At 47.9% G+C, this 17,446-nt stretch overlaps 2 protein-coding genes across 8 annotated transcripts in view; one reads left to right on the top strand and one right to left on the bottom strand.

Annotated features, from left to right (window-relative positions):
- The first annotated feature begins 25 nt into the window (after nucleotides 1-25).
- PHTF1 (putative homeodomain transcription factor 1) lies at nucleotides 26-10,873 on the top strand. Of its 5 annotated transcripts, none has more exons than XM_065038761.1 (18): nucleotides 26-225; nucleotides 301-357; nucleotides 436-505; nucleotides 1,629-1,787; nucleotides 2,175-2,334; nucleotides 2,907-3,032; nucleotides 3,842-4,001; nucleotides 4,559-4,732; nucleotides 4,813-4,890; nucleotides 5,617-5,826; nucleotides 6,227-6,355; nucleotides 6,768-7,040; nucleotides 7,223-7,354; nucleotides 7,553-7,639; nucleotides 8,148-8,303; nucleotides 8,703-8,798; nucleotides 9,211-9,336; nucleotides 9,725-10,764. In XM_065038761.1, the coding sequence occupies exons 1-18, from the start codon at nucleotides 181-183 to the stop codon at nucleotides 9,743-9,745; spliced, it is 2,259 nt and encodes a 752-aa protein (XP_064894833.1). In that variant the 5' UTR covers nucleotides 26-180; the 3' UTR covers nucleotides 9,746-10,764. The 5 variants fall into 5 exon arrangements, 4 of the variants coding, with proteins under 4 accessions (XP_064894833.1, XP_064894834.1, XP_064894831.1 ...); XR_010467617.1 differs by having other exon boundaries at nucleotides 42-225; nucleotides 8,703-8,899; XM_065038762.1 differs by lacking the exon at nucleotides 2,907-3,032 and having other exon boundaries at nucleotides 41-225; nucleotides 9,725-10,873.
- Nucleotides 10,874-10,976: 103 nt separating this feature from the next.
- MAGI3 (membrane associated guanylate kinase, WW and PDZ domain containing 3) overlaps nucleotides 10,977-17,446 on the bottom strand; it is a 56,158-nt gene continuing 49,688 nt past the window's right edge. For 2 of the 3 annotated variants that reach the window (XM_065038750.1, XM_065038751.1), the window contains 4 exons: nucleotides 17,279-17,405; nucleotides 16,766-16,909; nucleotides 15,032-15,170; nucleotides 10,977-13,942 (listed from right to left, as the gene is read on the bottom strand). In XM_065038750.1, the coding sequence (XP_064894822.1) occupies nucleotides 12,894-13,942; nucleotides 15,032-15,170; nucleotides 16,766-16,909; nucleotides 17,279-17,405 (1,459 nt within the window). In that variant the 3' untranslated portion in view covers nucleotides 10,977-12,893. Of the gene's footprint in view, nucleotides 13,943-14,369; nucleotides 14,460-15,031; nucleotides 15,171-16,765; nucleotides 16,910-17,278; nucleotides 17,406-17,446 lie in introns of all 3 variants that reach the window. The other variant, XM_065038753.1, reaches the window with a different exon arrangement.

Here is a 17,446-nt window from a genome sequence, read left to right as displayed (position 1 = left end):
GGCGCTCTCCTAGCGCTGCCTGCGCGGGGATGGATGGGGTAGGCGGAGCCAATCGAGCGCCGCGCTCTCGGCGGTCTCCAGGGTAACAGCGGCCCGGCCGGTGCTGGCGCCGGTACCGGGGCCGGGCCGCCCCGTTGTCCCCAGGTCCCACCGATCCCGCCGCTGCTCCCCGGGCCCCCCATGGCCTCTCGCGACAGAGATGCCATTTCCTGGTACCAGAAGAAGGTGAGTGCGGCGGGGGGCGGGCGGGCGGGCGGGCGCGGACCCGGCCGGACCCTCAGCCTCCTCCTCCCCTTGCAGATCGGGGCCTACGACCAGCAGATATGGGAGAAATCCATCGAGCAGACCGAGATGAAGGTAACGGGGCTCTGCCGCCCGGGCGGCCCGGGCTCGGTGCCTTTCGCAGCTAACGGGCCTTTGGGTTTGGTTTTGCAGGGTCTTAAAACCAAGCCTAGGAAGAAGGGCCACATCCAGCCGGACCTGATCGACGTGGATCTGATCAGAGGTGAGCGGTTCCCGGCTGGAATTCCCTTCCGGTTTGTGACATCTGAAAGGATAAATTAAAAATATAGAGAGCTGAATATCAGATGCAAATTCTCACCTTTATCCCAGATGCAAATTGCTCACCTTTATCCCAAACTCTGGTTCAAAACGATGCTAAATGCACTGAGCGTTTCTATAGTAGGTGTGTTCAAACTGGAACATATTCTAGTGTTTTGCTGCCTCTTCAAGAAGTCCCAAATTTGAGTCTTCCACCCAGCTCTGTGTCTGTTCTCTAGCTCAGACCTGGTCTGCAAAAGCGGCTGCTTGAACGTGTTCTTAGTGTGCTTAATTTTGTGTTGCTGAGGACAACAAGGAAAATTAAGCTCTTAATGACAGTTTTAAATATTGATACTCATAACCAGTATTGATTACGAACACTGATCATGCTTGGGTAAGGAATCCATATGTTCGTTCCTGTGTTTTATCTTCCTCGACACCTCTTGGCCGCTTTTGGGGGCCGGATAACGATAGGTATTGAGGTAGCAATATAAAGTTGGCAAAAAGACTTTTAAACGCTGTTAAAGCGCAGCGCTTTTATTGCAGCGTGCTGGACACTCGGAGGATTGCTCCTCTAATCAAGCACACACGTGATTTGTGCTTCTTGGTATTTATTGTGTAGACCTATTATTTTATTTATATTTATTTGTTTATACTGCTTAGTTAATGCGTTAAATGTAAATTATTTCCAGCACCCTGCCCTTTCCCAGAAGTCCTTCTTTGGTATTCCAGACCCTTTATCGGGGGTCTCTAGTGGTCCCCAGTGTTGGCTTCTTGACCTTATTTCTTGAGCATGCACATTGTCATTTTGTGCTGCTACTCAACAAACGTCACGTAGCTTTTTCTTCATTTAGCGGAACATTCCGCTTTCCCAGCTTGCAAACCAGGGACATCCCGCTTTCCCTCACGTTCAGTCTCTATAGAGCTGGTGTTTGTTACGTTATGCCCAGTCTTGCTACATTATGCCCAGGGGGTTCTAAAAGATTCTTGTCTCCCTTTGGACCTACAGCCTTCTGGCGGGGTTTGGTTTGGCCACAGGTAAAGAGATGCTTGTAATTCGCTATTAACGACTCATTTTCAATCCCAAGGCTCTACGTTTGCCAAAGCCAAGCCTGAAATTCCCTGGACGTCGCTAACTCGGAAGGGAATTGTGCGAGTTGTGTTTTTTCCGTTATTCAGCCAGTGGTGGATACAGGTTACCTCCCAGCGTATCTTTATGTGGCTCCTGGTGCTCTACGTTATGCAAGGTAAGGGCTGGTGCCAGTCTGTGCCGCAATCCTTTTTCTGTAAGGAACGCCACATAATTTTGTAGTCAATATTCTAAAGCATAAGGACCCTATCTGAAACTTAACGTAGATTGCAAGATGCGCAGCACTAGTATTTGCCAAAATTATATAAACCAGACTAAAATAGTTAAGATAGAAGAACTGTCCTTTCTCTTGATGAGGACTTTTTGCCTTCTGAATGGCTCTATTTTTTTTTCCAAATAATCCTAAGAAAAACATTTAGAAGTTTTAAGGTGCTATTAGTTACAGAAGAACCATCCAGTGGGAGTGAGGCAGAGAAAAGTCTCTTCAACAGAATCAGGGGTGTGCTCTTAATTTTCACATTTGGTCCAATTTTCTCCTTTGCAGTCGTAGCTGTTGTGTTGTATTTCACCATCCCCGTGGTGAACGCGAGTGAAGTCGTGGGACCCATGTGCCTTATGTTACTGATGGGAACTGTTCACTGTCAAATCGTGTCCACCCAGATGAACAAACCTTCAGCAAACAACGGGCTCAGCAGGCGGAGGAGGTGAGCGCGGAACGGGCTCCTTTGTCCGCATCGAAGCGTATGACGGTAGATGTCAGTGGGTAAATATCGTCTGGTTTTGCGTACATGTTATTTAACCATAAATGAGCATTTTCTCTCTTGTAATCTCATAACCAAGACAAAAGCAGCGAATTTACCAGGCTCTGCTAGGTCTGGTTTAGTTGTCAGTTGGGCCTTTTTCTAATGTAGCTATTAATAGTTTCTTATTGTGGCCGGAGGAGGCCGTTCCATGCGAAAGGGCAACTTCAGGCTTTTGCAAACTGGTCTGGTTGCACCCCAAACAGTTTAAACACTGATAGAGTTGAACACAGGATGGTGGATGCGGGTGGAGTTTTGTCCAGATTTTGGCATTTGCATCCTGTACTAGAGATATATTGATTGCATAACTTCTGTTAGTCCAAATAAAATGTCTTTTATTTGGAAGTAAGCATTCTGTCTGCGTGACTTAAGAAAAACAGCATCTAAAAGGCTGTTCAAATCTGATCCAGACCTTTTGAGAAAGACCTAAAAGTGGCTTGCTATGCAAATTTAATTATCCTCTCTTTAAAAATCAGGAAGTTACGCAAATCTGTGGGTGTCGATGGGAACAGTTGGTCTTCTCCCGACAAAAATAGTAAAGAAGAGCAGTCTGAAGCTGCGTCCCCTCTTAACAATGTATTTAGTGTGCTTTTCCGAAGGAGGTACGTGATCTTCATGGGCTTGTTGTATTTGTGATGACACTGTGGACAATTTGATAGCTGGAAAATGAAGACAGAATGTTATGCGGTCACCAATATCCCCAAAGCCTGCCAGTTAGTTTATTTTGAACTAAACCCACTCTTGGTATTGAAGGAGGCTGATTCCTCATGAATTTTTAGTGTGTCCTTATTAGAGATGATTCCATGTCTCACACTACAGCTAAAACTGAGCGTTAGATGAGCTGCAGAAAGCGGCTGAGCTCATTTTATTAATCAGATAGGCGACATCCCTTGAATGTGTGTGCTGGAATTACATTGCTGTTCCACCTGAGTTCAGAAGCAATTGTGCCTCCTCGTTGGAGCTGCTTGGATAGTCATCTCACTTCACCACCGTACTCTTTCTAAAAGTAACCCGAGGGAAAGGGGGATGGATTGTTTGGGATAATAATTCATTGTGTTCTGTTTTCTCAGGTGAGTTTCTTGATGAGTTTTCAACTGGCAGGTCCTTTCTCTTGATGAGGACTTTTTGCCTTCTGAATGGCTCTATTTTTTTTTCCCAAATAATACTAAGAAAAACATTTAGAAGTTTTAAGGTGCTATTAGAGTTACAGAAGAACCATCCAGTGGGAGTGAAGCAGAGATAAGTCTCTTCAACAGAATCAGGACAAAAGAGCCTGTCAGAAGACAATTATATATTCCCTTAGCTATATTGTTCAATGTTGTGCCTGCGTGGCAAGTGAAAGAGACTGCAATATTTTCCTCAAAGAGCCTTTCCCTGACATAAAAGCCTTTAATTGTATTTTCTCTCATAGGATTAGAAGAGTAAAGTTGGTAGCTGAGAAAGGGACGGAGACAGAAAGTGGAGTGAATGGTGTGAATAACGGCATCAAGCACAGACAGGCCAGATCTGAACACAGACCGTTGCACTTCAAAGAGAAAAATAAGCTTTCTGATGGGGAAAAGAGCCATCAGGTACCGGCAGGAAAGATCCAATTGAATCCTCAAATTTCATTGTGTTCTCCGTGTGTCCAAAAGTTTGTTGGTGCTTAAACTGTGTGATTCGGTCTAATACAAGATACTCCGTTTTCTACTAATCTTTGCTTGCTTATGGGTAACCTAAAATCCTTTCTTACTTCTCAACTGAACATTTCTCAAAGTGCTTGTTTAGTTGTACAGATTCCCAATCACAAGATGTTCAGTCAGGGAAGGCTGCTGATAATGATTAAAAATAAATGAATTAGCAGTTTTCCAAAGCGGTTCTGTAAAACAATTTGCCTTGCAAGCGGTTCCCCACAATATCCTCTCAGAGGGAAAGCAGGGAAGTGAAGACTGAAACATCCCTTGGGGAGAGAGAAGAGTTAAAGCATCGTGGCCTCTGTAAAGATCTTTAAAACGTGAAGCTTTGTGGAGTTGTGAGGCCCCTCTGGGTCAGGAAGGTGTTAAATGGTGGCTTTGAACCTTTGGTTTGATGCGATTCGGGCTGGTCCTTTATCGGTGCCCTCGTCTTACTTGGGCTGCTGCATTTCTAGGACGGCTGCACCAACAGAGGTGCCGTTTCTGACGAGCTTTCGAGCGAGGAGGATGCTGAAGTCACAGCACAAAGGATCTTGTTACGCCAGAATGTAGAAGGGGCTTCCAGTGACAATAGCTATGAAGAGAAGAAAAAGCGGCCTCTCGTTTCCCTGAACTACGCCGTCCCACAGGTACTCATGTGCAATTTGTGCTGTTTTCCACGCAATTCTTTGCTGTGGATAACGAGCTGGTTTTCCTTTGGTTTTGGCAGGTCAAGCAAGTCCTGAAAGGTGCCAGAGACTCCGACAGCGTCGTGGAATCGGAACTGGAATCCGTGTTATACAGTCAGGTACGGTCACAAAGTCGAGTTTACTGGGCCTGGCCAGCGCAGGGACGTCCTCCCCGGCAGAACAGACCCTGATTAAATCACAGCATCTTCAGAACCAGGGGTGGCCTCACTCCCTGCTCGTCTGCAGCTTCATAAACTTTGCTCACAACTGTGAGTTTACTACTTTGGTGAACAAAAACCAAGCAAACAAAAAAAGTCACTCTCCTGGCAGCACAGGATGGTCCAAGCTGCCTCTAATTGCTCCTGTTGAATTGCTACAATTGCTCTTGTGGATTGGGAGGCATCACCGTATTGTAGCTTTTATGCAAACAACTTTTAATTTTAAAAGGAAGAAATACATTATTCTGTGATATATACTAATTAACTTCTTTACTTGGTTTATCGTCCCCTTTGCCACCCCCCCCAGCTGAAAATAAAATAGAAAATATAGGAATATAAAATTATAAATAAATCAATTAAATCTTAAACTAGATTATGTAGAAAACTTTTGCATTAGAATAAGGCAACTTTTATTTGATAAAGCTTCTATTTGGGAATAGAAGCGGGGAACTAATGCTGCCTGTGTGAGTTCCTGTGCAGAAACAGCGGGTGCAAAAACTACCAGCAAGTTCCATTTTCTTTCCCAGTTTGCGGCAGGCGGGTGTGCTGGCAGTTCCCCGCTGCCCCGGGAAGCCCATTTGGGGTGGTTTTACAAACGGGCTGTGTATATTTTGTTCATTTTCGAAGGACATGAGGTCCTGCGTGAGCGTGGGAGGCCGGAGCAGCGCGGGGAGCCGGCGGGACTCGGAGAGCACCCGCCACGACTCGGAGACAGAGGACATGCTGTGGGACGACCTGCTGCACGGCCCCGAGTGCCGCTCGTCCTGCACCAGCGACAGCGAGGACACGACGGTGCGAGGAACCAGGCGGGATCTGAAGGAAGACGTTTTCCAGCAGGTTTGTCCATTTGTATCCAGTAGCTGAGGATACTATGAAAGGTTTGTCTTCCCCCCGTCTCTTTTCGCCCCCATTTCAGGTGCCCCTCTTCCCCCCATCTGCCCAAATGATATCCAAGACATGTCTGAATGCTGTTGGTATAATGTGAGCGACCTAATGCTGGATAAGCCCATTCTAATCACACGGGAGTCTACAATGATCTAAATTGCATCAATTATCAGCTCCCTCCTCCCCCCTGGTATTATTATCTGGGCCACTGCTTAATCCTAAACCAGATTATTTCACCCAAAGACAAATTTGGAATCCCTCTCTCAATCTAAGTACTTTATAGGAAAAAGCATGGTTTAATAGCGGGACAGAAACGCATTATACACCTTTTGCACTCTTTTCTCTTCTGTAGAACCATTTGCTTTGGCTGCAGAATACAAGCCCAGCATCTGCAAAAGTGAGTGCGCTGATCTGGGAAGGGAACGACTGTAAGAAGGTGGACATGTCCGTGCTGGAGATCAGCGGGATTATCATGAGCAGGGTAAGGGGGCTGTACGGTGGCACAACCTCTCTCCCTCACGCTCTAAAAACAGCCACCAAAAAACCTGAAAATAGTTACACACGCAAATATCAAGTGTAGTGTAAAACTGGTCCCTCCTCAACTGCTGGCACAGTTGTCCCATATGTTATTTAAAAATTGCATAAACCACAATTTCGGAGGTTGCCGAGTGCTGATTGTCGCTGGCTGTGCGCAGTGCGCTGACGGTGGTGGGTTTATTGTTGACTGACCGATTGTTGTTGGTTTTGGACTGAAATGAGTGGAGTTATTTTAGGCTCTGTCCTTTGAAGGGGAACTGAATGCTTGATGGACTTAATGCTGCCACATTGAATTAATGCCTTTTCCTTGATGCAGAACCCCAGGTAACGATCCTATTTTTGTTCCTGCTTGCCAGGTTAATGCCTACCAGCAAGGAGTGGGCTATCAGATGCTGGGGAACGTCATCACCATTGCATTAGCGTTCCTGCCGTTCCTCTACAGGCTCTTCCGCGCTGACAACCTGGAGCAGCTGTGCTCCATTTCCCTGAAGGAGCTTTTGCACATCTTTTGTGGGGCGCCTGCCAGCACCGCCGTCGTCGTTTTGTCTGTCATCAACTTCCTTGAAAGACTTTGCTTAACCTGGATGTTTTTCTTCATGATGTGTGTTGCTGAGAGAACGTACAAACAGGTGGGTTTAATGGACCATTTAATGGACCACCGGGATTTACCGGAGAGGTTGGGTTGAGGCTTCCCCGGTGCATCACGAGGCCGAGCACCGCTCCCCGTTACCTTTCAGCGCTGCCGAGCAATCTTTTTTGTTTTAGACTAAGTTCTGTTTGTGTGTGTATGCTTTTTATTTTTGATTTGCAGAGGTTTTTGTTTGCCAAGCTTTTTAGTCACATTACATCTGCTCGGAAAGCCAGGAAATACGAAATTCCTCACTTCAGGCTGAAGAAAGTAGAAAACATTAAGATCTGGTTATCCCTTCGTTCCTATCTAAAGGTGAGTTCTGATCCGCGCTGGGTGCGTTTGGTTGACACCGCTGGGTGCGGGTGTCACCAGCTCTCTGGGGACATGGACTGTTCTCTCTATGGGGACGGCAGCGCCGGAGCCATCGCCCAACTGCAGCTCTTTGGGGTCAACCCGACGTCCCGATCTGCGTCCAGACCTTCCCCTGACTCGGTGTCTTTGTTCCCGCAGCGCCGAGGCCCCCAGCGATCTGTGGATGTTGTCGTATCATCCATCTTTTTACTGGCTCTTTCAATTGCTTTTATATGCTGCGCCCAGGTGAGATTTTAACCTTTTAAGAACTAGTACCAAAAGTACTGAAGGTACTGCCGCCCCCCCGCAGGGTGCTCCATCTGTAGCTTTTGTCTCCTAAGTAATATGGAGGGGTTTGCATTTTTTAAGCGCTTTGTCGTGTTTAGTTGGTGACAATGTTGTGTTGTCAGTGTTTCCAGAGGAAAGTGGGTTTTTATCATCATTAGGGAAATTTCAGCCCGTAGGCTTTTGTGCACAAACACCTCCAGCGTTCAGGGGACGTGTTATTTCAGAGGGCTGACTGCAGCACCCTCTTGAACCCCTCCTGTTGAAAAGCAAGTCCCTAATTATTACTCGCACCTTTTAATCCCTCACTAAACCTTGTGTTTAGTAAGAAGTGTTAACGCCGGAGCAGTTTTCTCGGGGTTTGGTTTTGGCAAGAGATTTGTTAGCGTTTTTTAGGCGAGTTTTTGATGCCGCAGCAGCAACATCGCGGATCAGGGGACGCTGTTTTTAATTCATCTTTTCAATACAGGTACTTAAGGGTCACAAAACATTCCTGAGCGCAGCTCACAACTGGGAGTTCCTCATCTGGGAGGCGGCGCTGCTTCTCTTTTTACTGCGTCTGGCATCTTTGGGCTCTGAGACCAACAAGAAGTACAGTAACATTTCCATCTTGCTCACCGAGCAGGTATCTCCATTTAACATACTCTCCCTTTGGCTTTGTAGCTTGGTTATATAGAATTATTGCATTTAAAACGAGTTTAAAAAAATACTGTGAGTTTTAAAATGTAGAAAGAAACCCTTGTGCTGGACAAAAGGCACCGAAGCACTGCACAGCTGGGAAGGGACACGCTGTTAAACGTTTGCACAGACTCACATTCTGAAACTGTAGGTGATTTTTGTCTTTGGGTTAGCACATTAGCCGTGTCCATCGGGAAAAGAACAATGATCTCACTGCGAAATTGCTCTGTCTGTGGCTGCATCACTTGTTCAGGAGTGATGGCAGATGCAAAAATCAGCCCTAATTTCCCACAGTTAGAAATGAGTTGGGGGAATGGAATATTCACATCTGCAATGTCTGTCACAGATCAACTTATACCTGAAGATGGAGAAGAAGCCGAACAAGAAAGAGCAGCTCTCTCTAGTGAACAATGTTTTGAAACTGTCCACAAAGCTCCTGAAGGTAAAAGCTGCTCTGGGTAAAAACACACAGGTGCTGCATTTTGGGTGAGCACTCAGGACAGCTGTGGTTTTGCTCTCCCCACTGGATTGTCTGTCAGTGAGGTAACTCGGGTCTCACAAAGGTTTTTCTGTGCTTCCGTAGCTGTGCCATATCAAGCAATACGAGACTGTTGTAGTTAATTAGTGCTGCAAACACTTGATGTTAGACAACAGCTTTGGGGCTGCTAGACAACAGCTTTGGGCTGGGAGGCCTGAAATAGAGTGGGGATTTCCGTACCTACATGTCAGTACGGACGCAGGGGCAGCGCATGGTTGGCAAAGTCTGCCAGCGCACCAGTAATAAGCTAAAAGTCCGATTAATTCTGGTACGGCCTAACGCTAATGGAGTTTGGTTTTCCCCGCTTTCACTGCAGGAATTAGACACTCCCTTCAGGCTGTACGGACTGACCATGAATCCGTTAATCTACAATATCACACGTGTTGTAATACTCTCCGCTGTCTCAGGCGTTGTAAGTGATCTTCTAGGATTCAACATCAGAGTAAGTACAACTCCCATGCAAACTAACGGGAACCGTCGCGTCGGGGTCACTTTTGTGCCATTGCCGAATTCCTCCCGCCCCAGTGGACGCGTCGTGGCTTTGCCTGAGGCTCCGGGAGATGGGGATTTGGGGAACAGACCCCGCTGGAGGAATCTCCATCTCCCTGAGCCAGTCTGGGAGGGGAAGACTTAAATTTCAGTCCCACTCGGGTCTTCGGTGCCCACCTGAAACCATGAGTTGGAATCCTGGCCTCTTTCCCTTCAGAATGACGACGCAGCCGTCCTGCGGCTCGTGCTTTTAAACCAGAGCTCATGGTGCAGGATGGGCCAGGGACCGAGTCTTACCTGTCGCTTTCAGACCTGCGCTCACTCTCACTATCTCTTTTCAGCTCTGGAAAATCAAACCGTGACCTGACCAAGGACAGACCAGAGAAGAGAACCGACACCTTGGGCAAAAAGCAGAGGTGCTCTCAAACTACGGAAATCTGTATTTATGATTTTTTTTTAAACAGATTTCTCAGTGTATGTTGCAGCAGTTCTCCCTCTGCTTTACTGTTCTACGACAAACGGGTTAAACTGGTCAATGGGTGAAGTCAGGCCCTGGCACGGCCATAAGGAATTAACAGAATTAACGGGGCCGAGTGCTGGTGGCCGCACTGGAACTGGCTGAACTGTGTGTGCTGGGGCATCACCCACGAGAACCTGCGGGAGAGCGGCCTCAGTTCTGTAAAATCAGAGCCCTGTGCGTGCAGGGAGTGAAGGGTCAGCCCCCCCGTGTCACCCAGAGCCCGGAGAGACACCGAAACGTTCCCATTGAGCATCCGTCAGCGCTCTGCTCCGACCGACACCGCGCGCCTGCGTTTATCTGGATGGGGGAGAGGATTTTCTTTCCCTAAAGGCTCCGTGTGCTTGAGGCTCCGTCTCTTTGCCCCGAACTGCTGGAGCCCGCAGTGGAACTTGCTCTGCACAAGGTCAATTCCGCCTCCGCGTGGCCAGTTAAGCAACACAAGATTCCTGCTGGTTCGTTACGTTGGGTCTTCTGCAAGTAAAAACATCAGCTACATGAGAACAACCTTCCAGGTGAAGCGTTTAGCAACTCGGGACTGTTTTGCTCTGTTTGTGACACCTCAGGTGAGTGTTTAGAAGGGGCGTTGGAGAGAAGCAAAATGCTTTCCAGACATCTCTTAATCCTCCTGAACTGACTCTACTGTCTTCTCTTTATGAGTAATGAAAAAGGCAAAAAGCTGAGGAACTTTTCAGAGCTTCATTGGTTCACAGAAGGGGGAAGACGATGGCAGAAGGATTTTTTGGTAGTCAGTTGTTTACAGCTATTTTCTGTACACGGAAAAGTTGTAAGATGTAAAAGGAGATGACAGTTTTATAGATCCAAATGTACAAATAAACCTACAGTACAAGTATTTCATCATTACCAACTGTTTCTACATGACTTGATGATTTTTATAATACCTTTGTTGACTATTTGTTATATGAACAGGGAGTCAAGGACGCTTCCAATAATAAATGGCGTTTGTTTTCCAGAAGAGCATCATGTTTGTGGCCAAGACCTGGGTTGTGGGTCCAGCTGTTTGAATACCACAAAGTCAACAAAGACTCTATTTTATACAGTGCAAAAGCAACAGGCCAGGAACAGGAGTTTCTTTTTAATATCTATATAAAAAATAATGAGCGATTTACAGGTCTCTCTCTAGTCAGAACCTCAGAAGTTATGTATAAAGGTGCTGTACAGTATATAAACATTTACACCCAGGACATCCATACATTGCTCAGCATTCCAAGGCCACGGTGCCAAGTCCTCTGATACAGAAACACGTTCTATGGAAGGAGAAATCACGCACAGGTCAGACACTACATCAGGTCACGTGAACATACAGAAAAAATAGAGTTGATGACAGGGAAGTAATTGCAGTGGTGCTAATTAATCTTTGTATAAACAGCTGAATTTGTCACCATACTCAGTGGTGAGGGCAAGTGCAGACAGTCAACATAGAACAACCTCTTGTTAAGAATACATGGTTAATATCTACACAGGCTACTTCAAAGTATTAAATATTTTCACAGTCATACTCCACACAGGGAGTATTTGTACGTATTATGCTACACGGCAAATCGCAACGGATCACCCCAAGTCAAGCAGCAGAGCACAGGTCACATCTGCTGTAAAGCCTGTGGAATTGTCCAAGTCTGGGTTTAAAATGCTGTTCGTCCCCTGGACTGCTGAAGAACTCAGAGCCGAGTCGCTGTGCTTCATTAAGCTCTAAAATCATTAACAGTGTCAAAGCCAAAACGAGCTATTCACCCATTCGCTTTCAAAGAGCGAATGGTGTGGTTTGAATTTGAAGGCGGTGAGGGAAGGCTGAGCTTCCACACTCTGCCCTCCTGCAGCCGGCACCGATGGGCTCCCTGTCCCACCCTCCGCGCTCAGGAAAAACCAGGAATGCCAGGAAATCGTCACTGAAACTAGGGAAGAAAACAAACCCCTTTGGTTTCCGCTGCCTGCTGTTCTCACAGCTGCAGGGCTGATGTCGGCAGAGTCTGGGAGTAACATTCCTCTTTTTAAGCTCAAACAACAGCTATAAGTCTCACGTACCCTGCGTATCATCCTATTCAGCACTCTTGGGGCAGCTCAGGCGTTCAAAATAAAATCTGGGAGATTTCGAACATAAACAGGCAAGAACGTCACTGAAACGGGTTCTGTCCTGGTCAGTTGTTACCTCGACAGCGGGAAGAGACGCCATTCTGAACCAGTGTTAAATCATGGGAGTTTGGCGCGGAGCGGCTGAGCGGAACCCTTCGTGTTCACAGGGACGGCGGCGACACCAACCGGGGTCTGTGATTCAGCAGCACCCACAACCTCCTCTTTTCAGACAGATGTTTGTGAACAGCTGTTCTGAGCCTCCTTACGGATCGAGAAAATAAAACGATCTTGCTGTGTTCATTAAAAGCAAAATTACAAAAGATGGGTTATGTCAAATTTTTATCTGTGTGATTTTGTATAAAAATTTAAGATAAACCATCAACTGAACAGCATCAGTGGCTCATTTGCTGCCCTAGAACCAACTCACCCATCTTCTTACTGACCCAGTAAGAACAGAATACATATATTTCCTCATGTAAACATGCAACATGCTCCAGAAAACACCCATTTCCAACCAAACTTTGCCTTTTCTGGGCCTGGAGTAGGTCGGAGAAGGATGAGACCGACTGGATACAGCAGACGACTTGGCACAAGAGCAAGACGCGAGTCATGATCACATTGGCAATACAGGCGTTAAATAACTTTGTTGGGAAACTCACAACACGATCTGGGGAGCCGAGCAGCGCGATGGGAGCAGCAAACGCGCCCACGGGGCCGGGGCAGCAGCGCCGGAGGGTTCGGTCAAGCATCCAAAAGGTCCTTCATGCACTTAGATAATTTAAGAACGAATCAAACATTTCCCACCCTCTAATCAGTTTCTGAAAAATAAACCTGACAACTTCGCGAAAAGAAACAACGCTTTTAAATGACCATTGTCAGAAACTCGATTGAAACGGTCTCAGTTAAACCCGTTTGTCAGCCGCAGCTGCTGTTTGGGTGACTTTACACGCGCTCGGTACCCGCCAAGGTCCAGGGGTTATCGGTGTTTTCTTGACTGGGGAACTACTGGCGGATTTGGAAACGCCGTTGTCTGCGGTTCCACCGGGCGGCTCCGCGGCTCCCGGGCCGTGTCTGTTCTCCGGCGTTTCCAGCCTCCTCTGCCTCTCCGTGGAAAGCAGCGGAATATTGGAAAGGCTGGAAGTTTTGAATCTGCCGGAACTCAGCTCTCCAGGGTTTTGCTTCCTTATTTCCTCTTCGGACACGTTTCTCCTCGAGCCACCCAATGGAAGGTTTCTCTGCTCGGCCGCTGCGCGTTGTCGCTCTGGAGACCACCCTTCCCTCTTTCTGCCGGTTTTCTGCCTCGTGTCTTTCGTGGAAAACTCCTGTTTTCCACCTCTCAATTGCCCAACGGTCGCTTTAGCACCACCAGTCGTCCCGTGTGGGTGCTCCTGGGACCTGGCTGCCGCTTCTGCGCTCCCGAGATGCTTTTGGGGACTGGCGGACCTCCCTCCATCTCCACTGGAATGCTCTTTCCTGTTACTGCCGTTCACCCCTATTTCTGCAGCTTTACTCTCGCTCTTTCTGGACCTGTGGGGTTTCTGGGAGAGATTCCCGTAGGTTTTTTCGGGCTCCCCTTTCCTGGGGCCGTGGAATCCCGCGCGTCCCTCAGCAGCCGCCAACGTCTCTGGACTCGCGGATCTGTCTCTTCTGGCTTCCAAACGGCCTTTTATGGTTTCAAACCCAGGGCTGGGGGGACATTCCCACCTGCTCTTTGTTCTCCGGGGAGAAGACTGAGGCTTCATCTCAAACTGGGGCTCAGGTAAAGTGCTTTTCTTTTCAGGCACAGTGTTCTTTGCTTGTTCCAGTTTCTCAGACAGCGGAACTCTCGTTAAAGCTTCTCCTGGTTCTGGTACGTAACACGCTTCGGATGGGGAATGTGAAGATGAAGATAATGGTGACTGTTCTTCATATATTACATTTGACGAAGATGGATTATAACTATCCCAATCACCTGCAAGTGAACAGTGAGAGAACTGACTCAACGATTACCAAAAATAAAGCATTCTACAAATCTACGTACTACTGGGGTTGTGGGGCGTTAGATGAAATCTTTGATTTAAGAAAGATTATGTAGTAGCATAATCTCAAAGTCATATTTAGCCAGTTTTCTATATTGTTCTACAGCCTACAACAACCACAAAGACGTGATTTAGGCACAAACTGGTGCTCAGAAAGCTGGTGCGATCTCTGCGGGACTCACACGGCCTCAGATCGGCACAACTTTACAGCCTACAGAGCACAGCCGCAAATACATCGTTCAATATAAGGAAAGCAAATGAACCCGACCTGTTACACTCAAACCAGTGAAAAGTCGAGGTTATTCACAGCTTTGCACTTTAATAACAGGAAGAGATAGAACACAAGACATGCAGATTTACCAAGTCTTTAAGGAAAAACCAAGAAAAGCACTGAAAGCCCTTAATGCTGCTCAGGTTTCACATAGGGACACAGGCTGGGAGGAGCCAAACCTGAAGGAGGAAGAGAAAAAGCCCAGAACTAGATACCAAAATCACAGAGCACAGCGAGCAAGATTTCAATTGGAAACGTGTGATTAACAGCAAGAGGCACCAAATCTCTGCCCTGATCTCGGCTCATTATTTTTCCCTCCCTACAAAGTTGTGTTTTCCTGTTGCAGATGCAGAATTCGCACCTTTCAACAAAAAGAATTAATTGGGAGAGCAGAGCTGCCTCTCTCCTGCTTTCTCAAGCCTCGGCTTTGGAAACCAAGCGTTTCATCATTTAGAAGGCTAAAAGCAGCGAAGTAAATCTGTACAGAAATAATATCCTTACTATAGGCATTCTGAACTGAGTACTGTATCACAGTTTTAATTTTAAAGGCAATCAGTGCTAATTATCGTATTTGTGCGGGAAAACTCGATGAGCTTGGACAGAGCTGTGAAACTTCTGACAACGACAAATATACAACGGGTAATATTCCTCGTCACGTGTTAATTCTACCAAAAAACATTCCTCGTATTTTAAAACGACCGTGAACTATCTCAAGAGAGAAGCAAACGGATGAGAGCGCAGCAGGACATACCGTGATCGGGGATCAACCCGGTCCCTGGTCTCAGCAGCAGCAAAACCTTGTTCCCCCCAGCCTGGATCAGCTCGATGGCTCGTGTGTGAGTGATTCCTTGGGTGGGTTCCCCATTGATTTCAACTATTTGGTCCCCAACCTGCCGAGAAAACAGCACAACCGGGTGAGTCTTTATGCATCTTGGACGCTGCGAACTAGTTTTTAATAAGAGTTTTTAATAAGAGGCTTGAATGTATTTTAATTCCAGATGGTTGCGTGGAGGGAGGTTATGGATGAACCTCGGCAAACCTGGCGCCTGCTAAAGTCACGATAACCAGGTAACGCAGCAACTTCTCTACACCAAACACAGAGGTGAATGCTGCTGTGGGAGAACCGGTTTAATGTAAGGAAAGGGGATTTTTATTCCAGGTAGCAGAGATCACCACCCTGCAATTATCAGCACCAGGGCCTGAGGCTAATGAGCCACTTACAGAGGTCCGGGCAGATAATTACGGGTCACACCGCAGGCGGCTGGACGGGGGTTGTACAAAAACACCCAGAAAAAGAGTCATGGACCCTATTTCGCAATACGTGGATCAGCCAATGGATGTCACTAGCGCATAAAATCAGCAGTTTAAAGACTGTCTGGGCTCTGTTAAATAAAGCATCTCTGCCAGAGGAGGTCACGGGCTGGCTGCTCATCGGCCGCGACAGGACGCGGTGACGTGCCGCCCGTCACGCTCAGCTGCCGCTCATGGGTGAGAAATTCCTCTGTCCTGATCCAGAACACGGCCAGAAAACCACACCAGGAAACGACACCGTTCTCCAGATCAGGGCCGAGACAGTGAACGACGTGGAACCGCGAATACACCGAGGCTGGGCCAGCAGATCTGTGCTCACAGCGGCTCTGTGCTCCAAGCTGCTGGGGACACGGCGCAGGGCTGGGGACACGGCGCAGGGCTGGGGACACGGCGCAGGGATGGGGACACGGCGCAGGGATGGGGACACTGCGCAGGGCTGGGGACACGGCGCAGGGATGGGGACACGGTGCAGGGATGGGGACATGGCGCAGGGATGGGGACACGGCGCAGGGCTGGGGACACTGCGCAGGGCTGGGGACACGGCGCAGGGATGGGGACACGGCGCAGGGATGGGGACACGGCGCAGGGCTGGGGACACGGTGCAGGGATGGGGACACGGTGCAGGGATGGGGACACGGCGCAGGGCTGGGGACACGGTGCAGGGATGGGGACATGGTGCAGGGCTGGGGACATGGCACAGGGATGGGGACACGGCGCAGGGCTGGGGACACGGTGCAGGGATGGGGACATGATGCAGGGCTGGGGACACGGCGCAGGGATGGGGACACGGTGCAGGGCTTGGGACACGGTGCAGGGCTGGGGACCCTGCTCCTTAGTCACCACGGGCCATTGTACCCACGTATTTCGCTTTTACTCCGACATTTGAAAGCGAATTCCTTGGGCATAAGAATTAACATCATAATGTTTGAAAAACGTTCGGCTTACACCTTCAAACACCGCACAGCAACAGCTCAATACACACACAAACATTCCTTACAGATCCGCTGACTTAGACAGTGATTCTCCTTCCTGCTCCGCTGGGCAATTTGCCCAAATGTATCCCCAGTAACTGCTCTGCCCCCCAGCACCACACACAGTTTGTTGCCCCTATAGGTAAATTAACGCGTCAAAAAGCCAACTTGATCAACAAATTGATGAGAGTGGCCAAACTCACGTGGACTCTCCCGTCTTTGACAGCCGGCCCGTCCTCCGCGAGCCGCAGGATGAATAAGCCCATGTTGTATTCCTTCCCTCCTCGGAGGCTGAATCCAAACCCGCGGGGGCCCCTTTCCAGCTCCACCGGGAAGCAGCCAGGATTCTGGGTGGAAATCGGAGAAAAGAGAGATGAGGACTCGCAGGCAGATTTAAACATGTCTTCTTCTGGAGAAATGCTTCACACCCTTCTATGTTTTGAAAAACATGCAATCCACAATTTGAACTGAAATCATCACTACTCACGAGTGCTTCTTTTCTAATTATGTGTATTCAACTATACTAAGGAGATAATAAAATTTAAAACATTAGCAAAGACACTGTGTGAAAGACTTTGGTGTGTTTCTACACCCAGCTTTTCTACCCACATCTGCCAGGGAAATGTTTTGCTTGTGAACACTGTGGCAATGCCGCTGTACACTGTCTTGATGGAGTATTTTGGGCATCTCTGCACCCTCCGGCTGGTCACCCGTACCTGGGAGTGTCGGCTCCCAACAGCCGCAGCAACGCCAGCGTCGGGTTGTGTCAAGTGCTTGTGCTCAGGCCAGGAGAGCCTGTAACTATTGGAACCTTCTTTTCCAGCTTCACCTTCCGTAGCTGCCCTGCACGGAGGTAAAAGGATGCGGATGTTACTGGGGAATTC

This window comes from Columba livia, chromosome 22 (assembly GCF_036013475.1).
Source record: "Columba livia isolate bColLiv1 breed racing homer chromosome 22, bColLiv1.pat.W.v2, whole genome shotgun sequence".
Classification (NCBI taxonomy): domain Eukaryota; kingdom Metazoa; phylum Chordata; class Aves; order Columbiformes; family Columbidae; genus Columba; species Columba livia.
Note: the sequence above shows the minus strand (reverse complement) of the source record. Positions and strands in the feature narration are given on the sequence as shown.

Coding starts and splice junctions, on each gene's coding strand:
- PHTF1 (XM_065038759.1), top strand. CDS start 181: ATGGCCTCTCGCGACAGAGATGCCATTTCCTGGTACCAGAAGAAG. Junction 4,733..4,812: donor TGAACTACGCCGTCCCACAG/GTACTCATGTGC, acceptor TGGTTTTGGCAG/GTCAAGCAAGTCCTGAAAGG. Junction 8,304..8,702: donor CCATCTTGCTCACCGAGCAG/GTATCTCCATTT, acceptor TGTCTGTCACAG/ATCAACTTATACCTGAAGAT.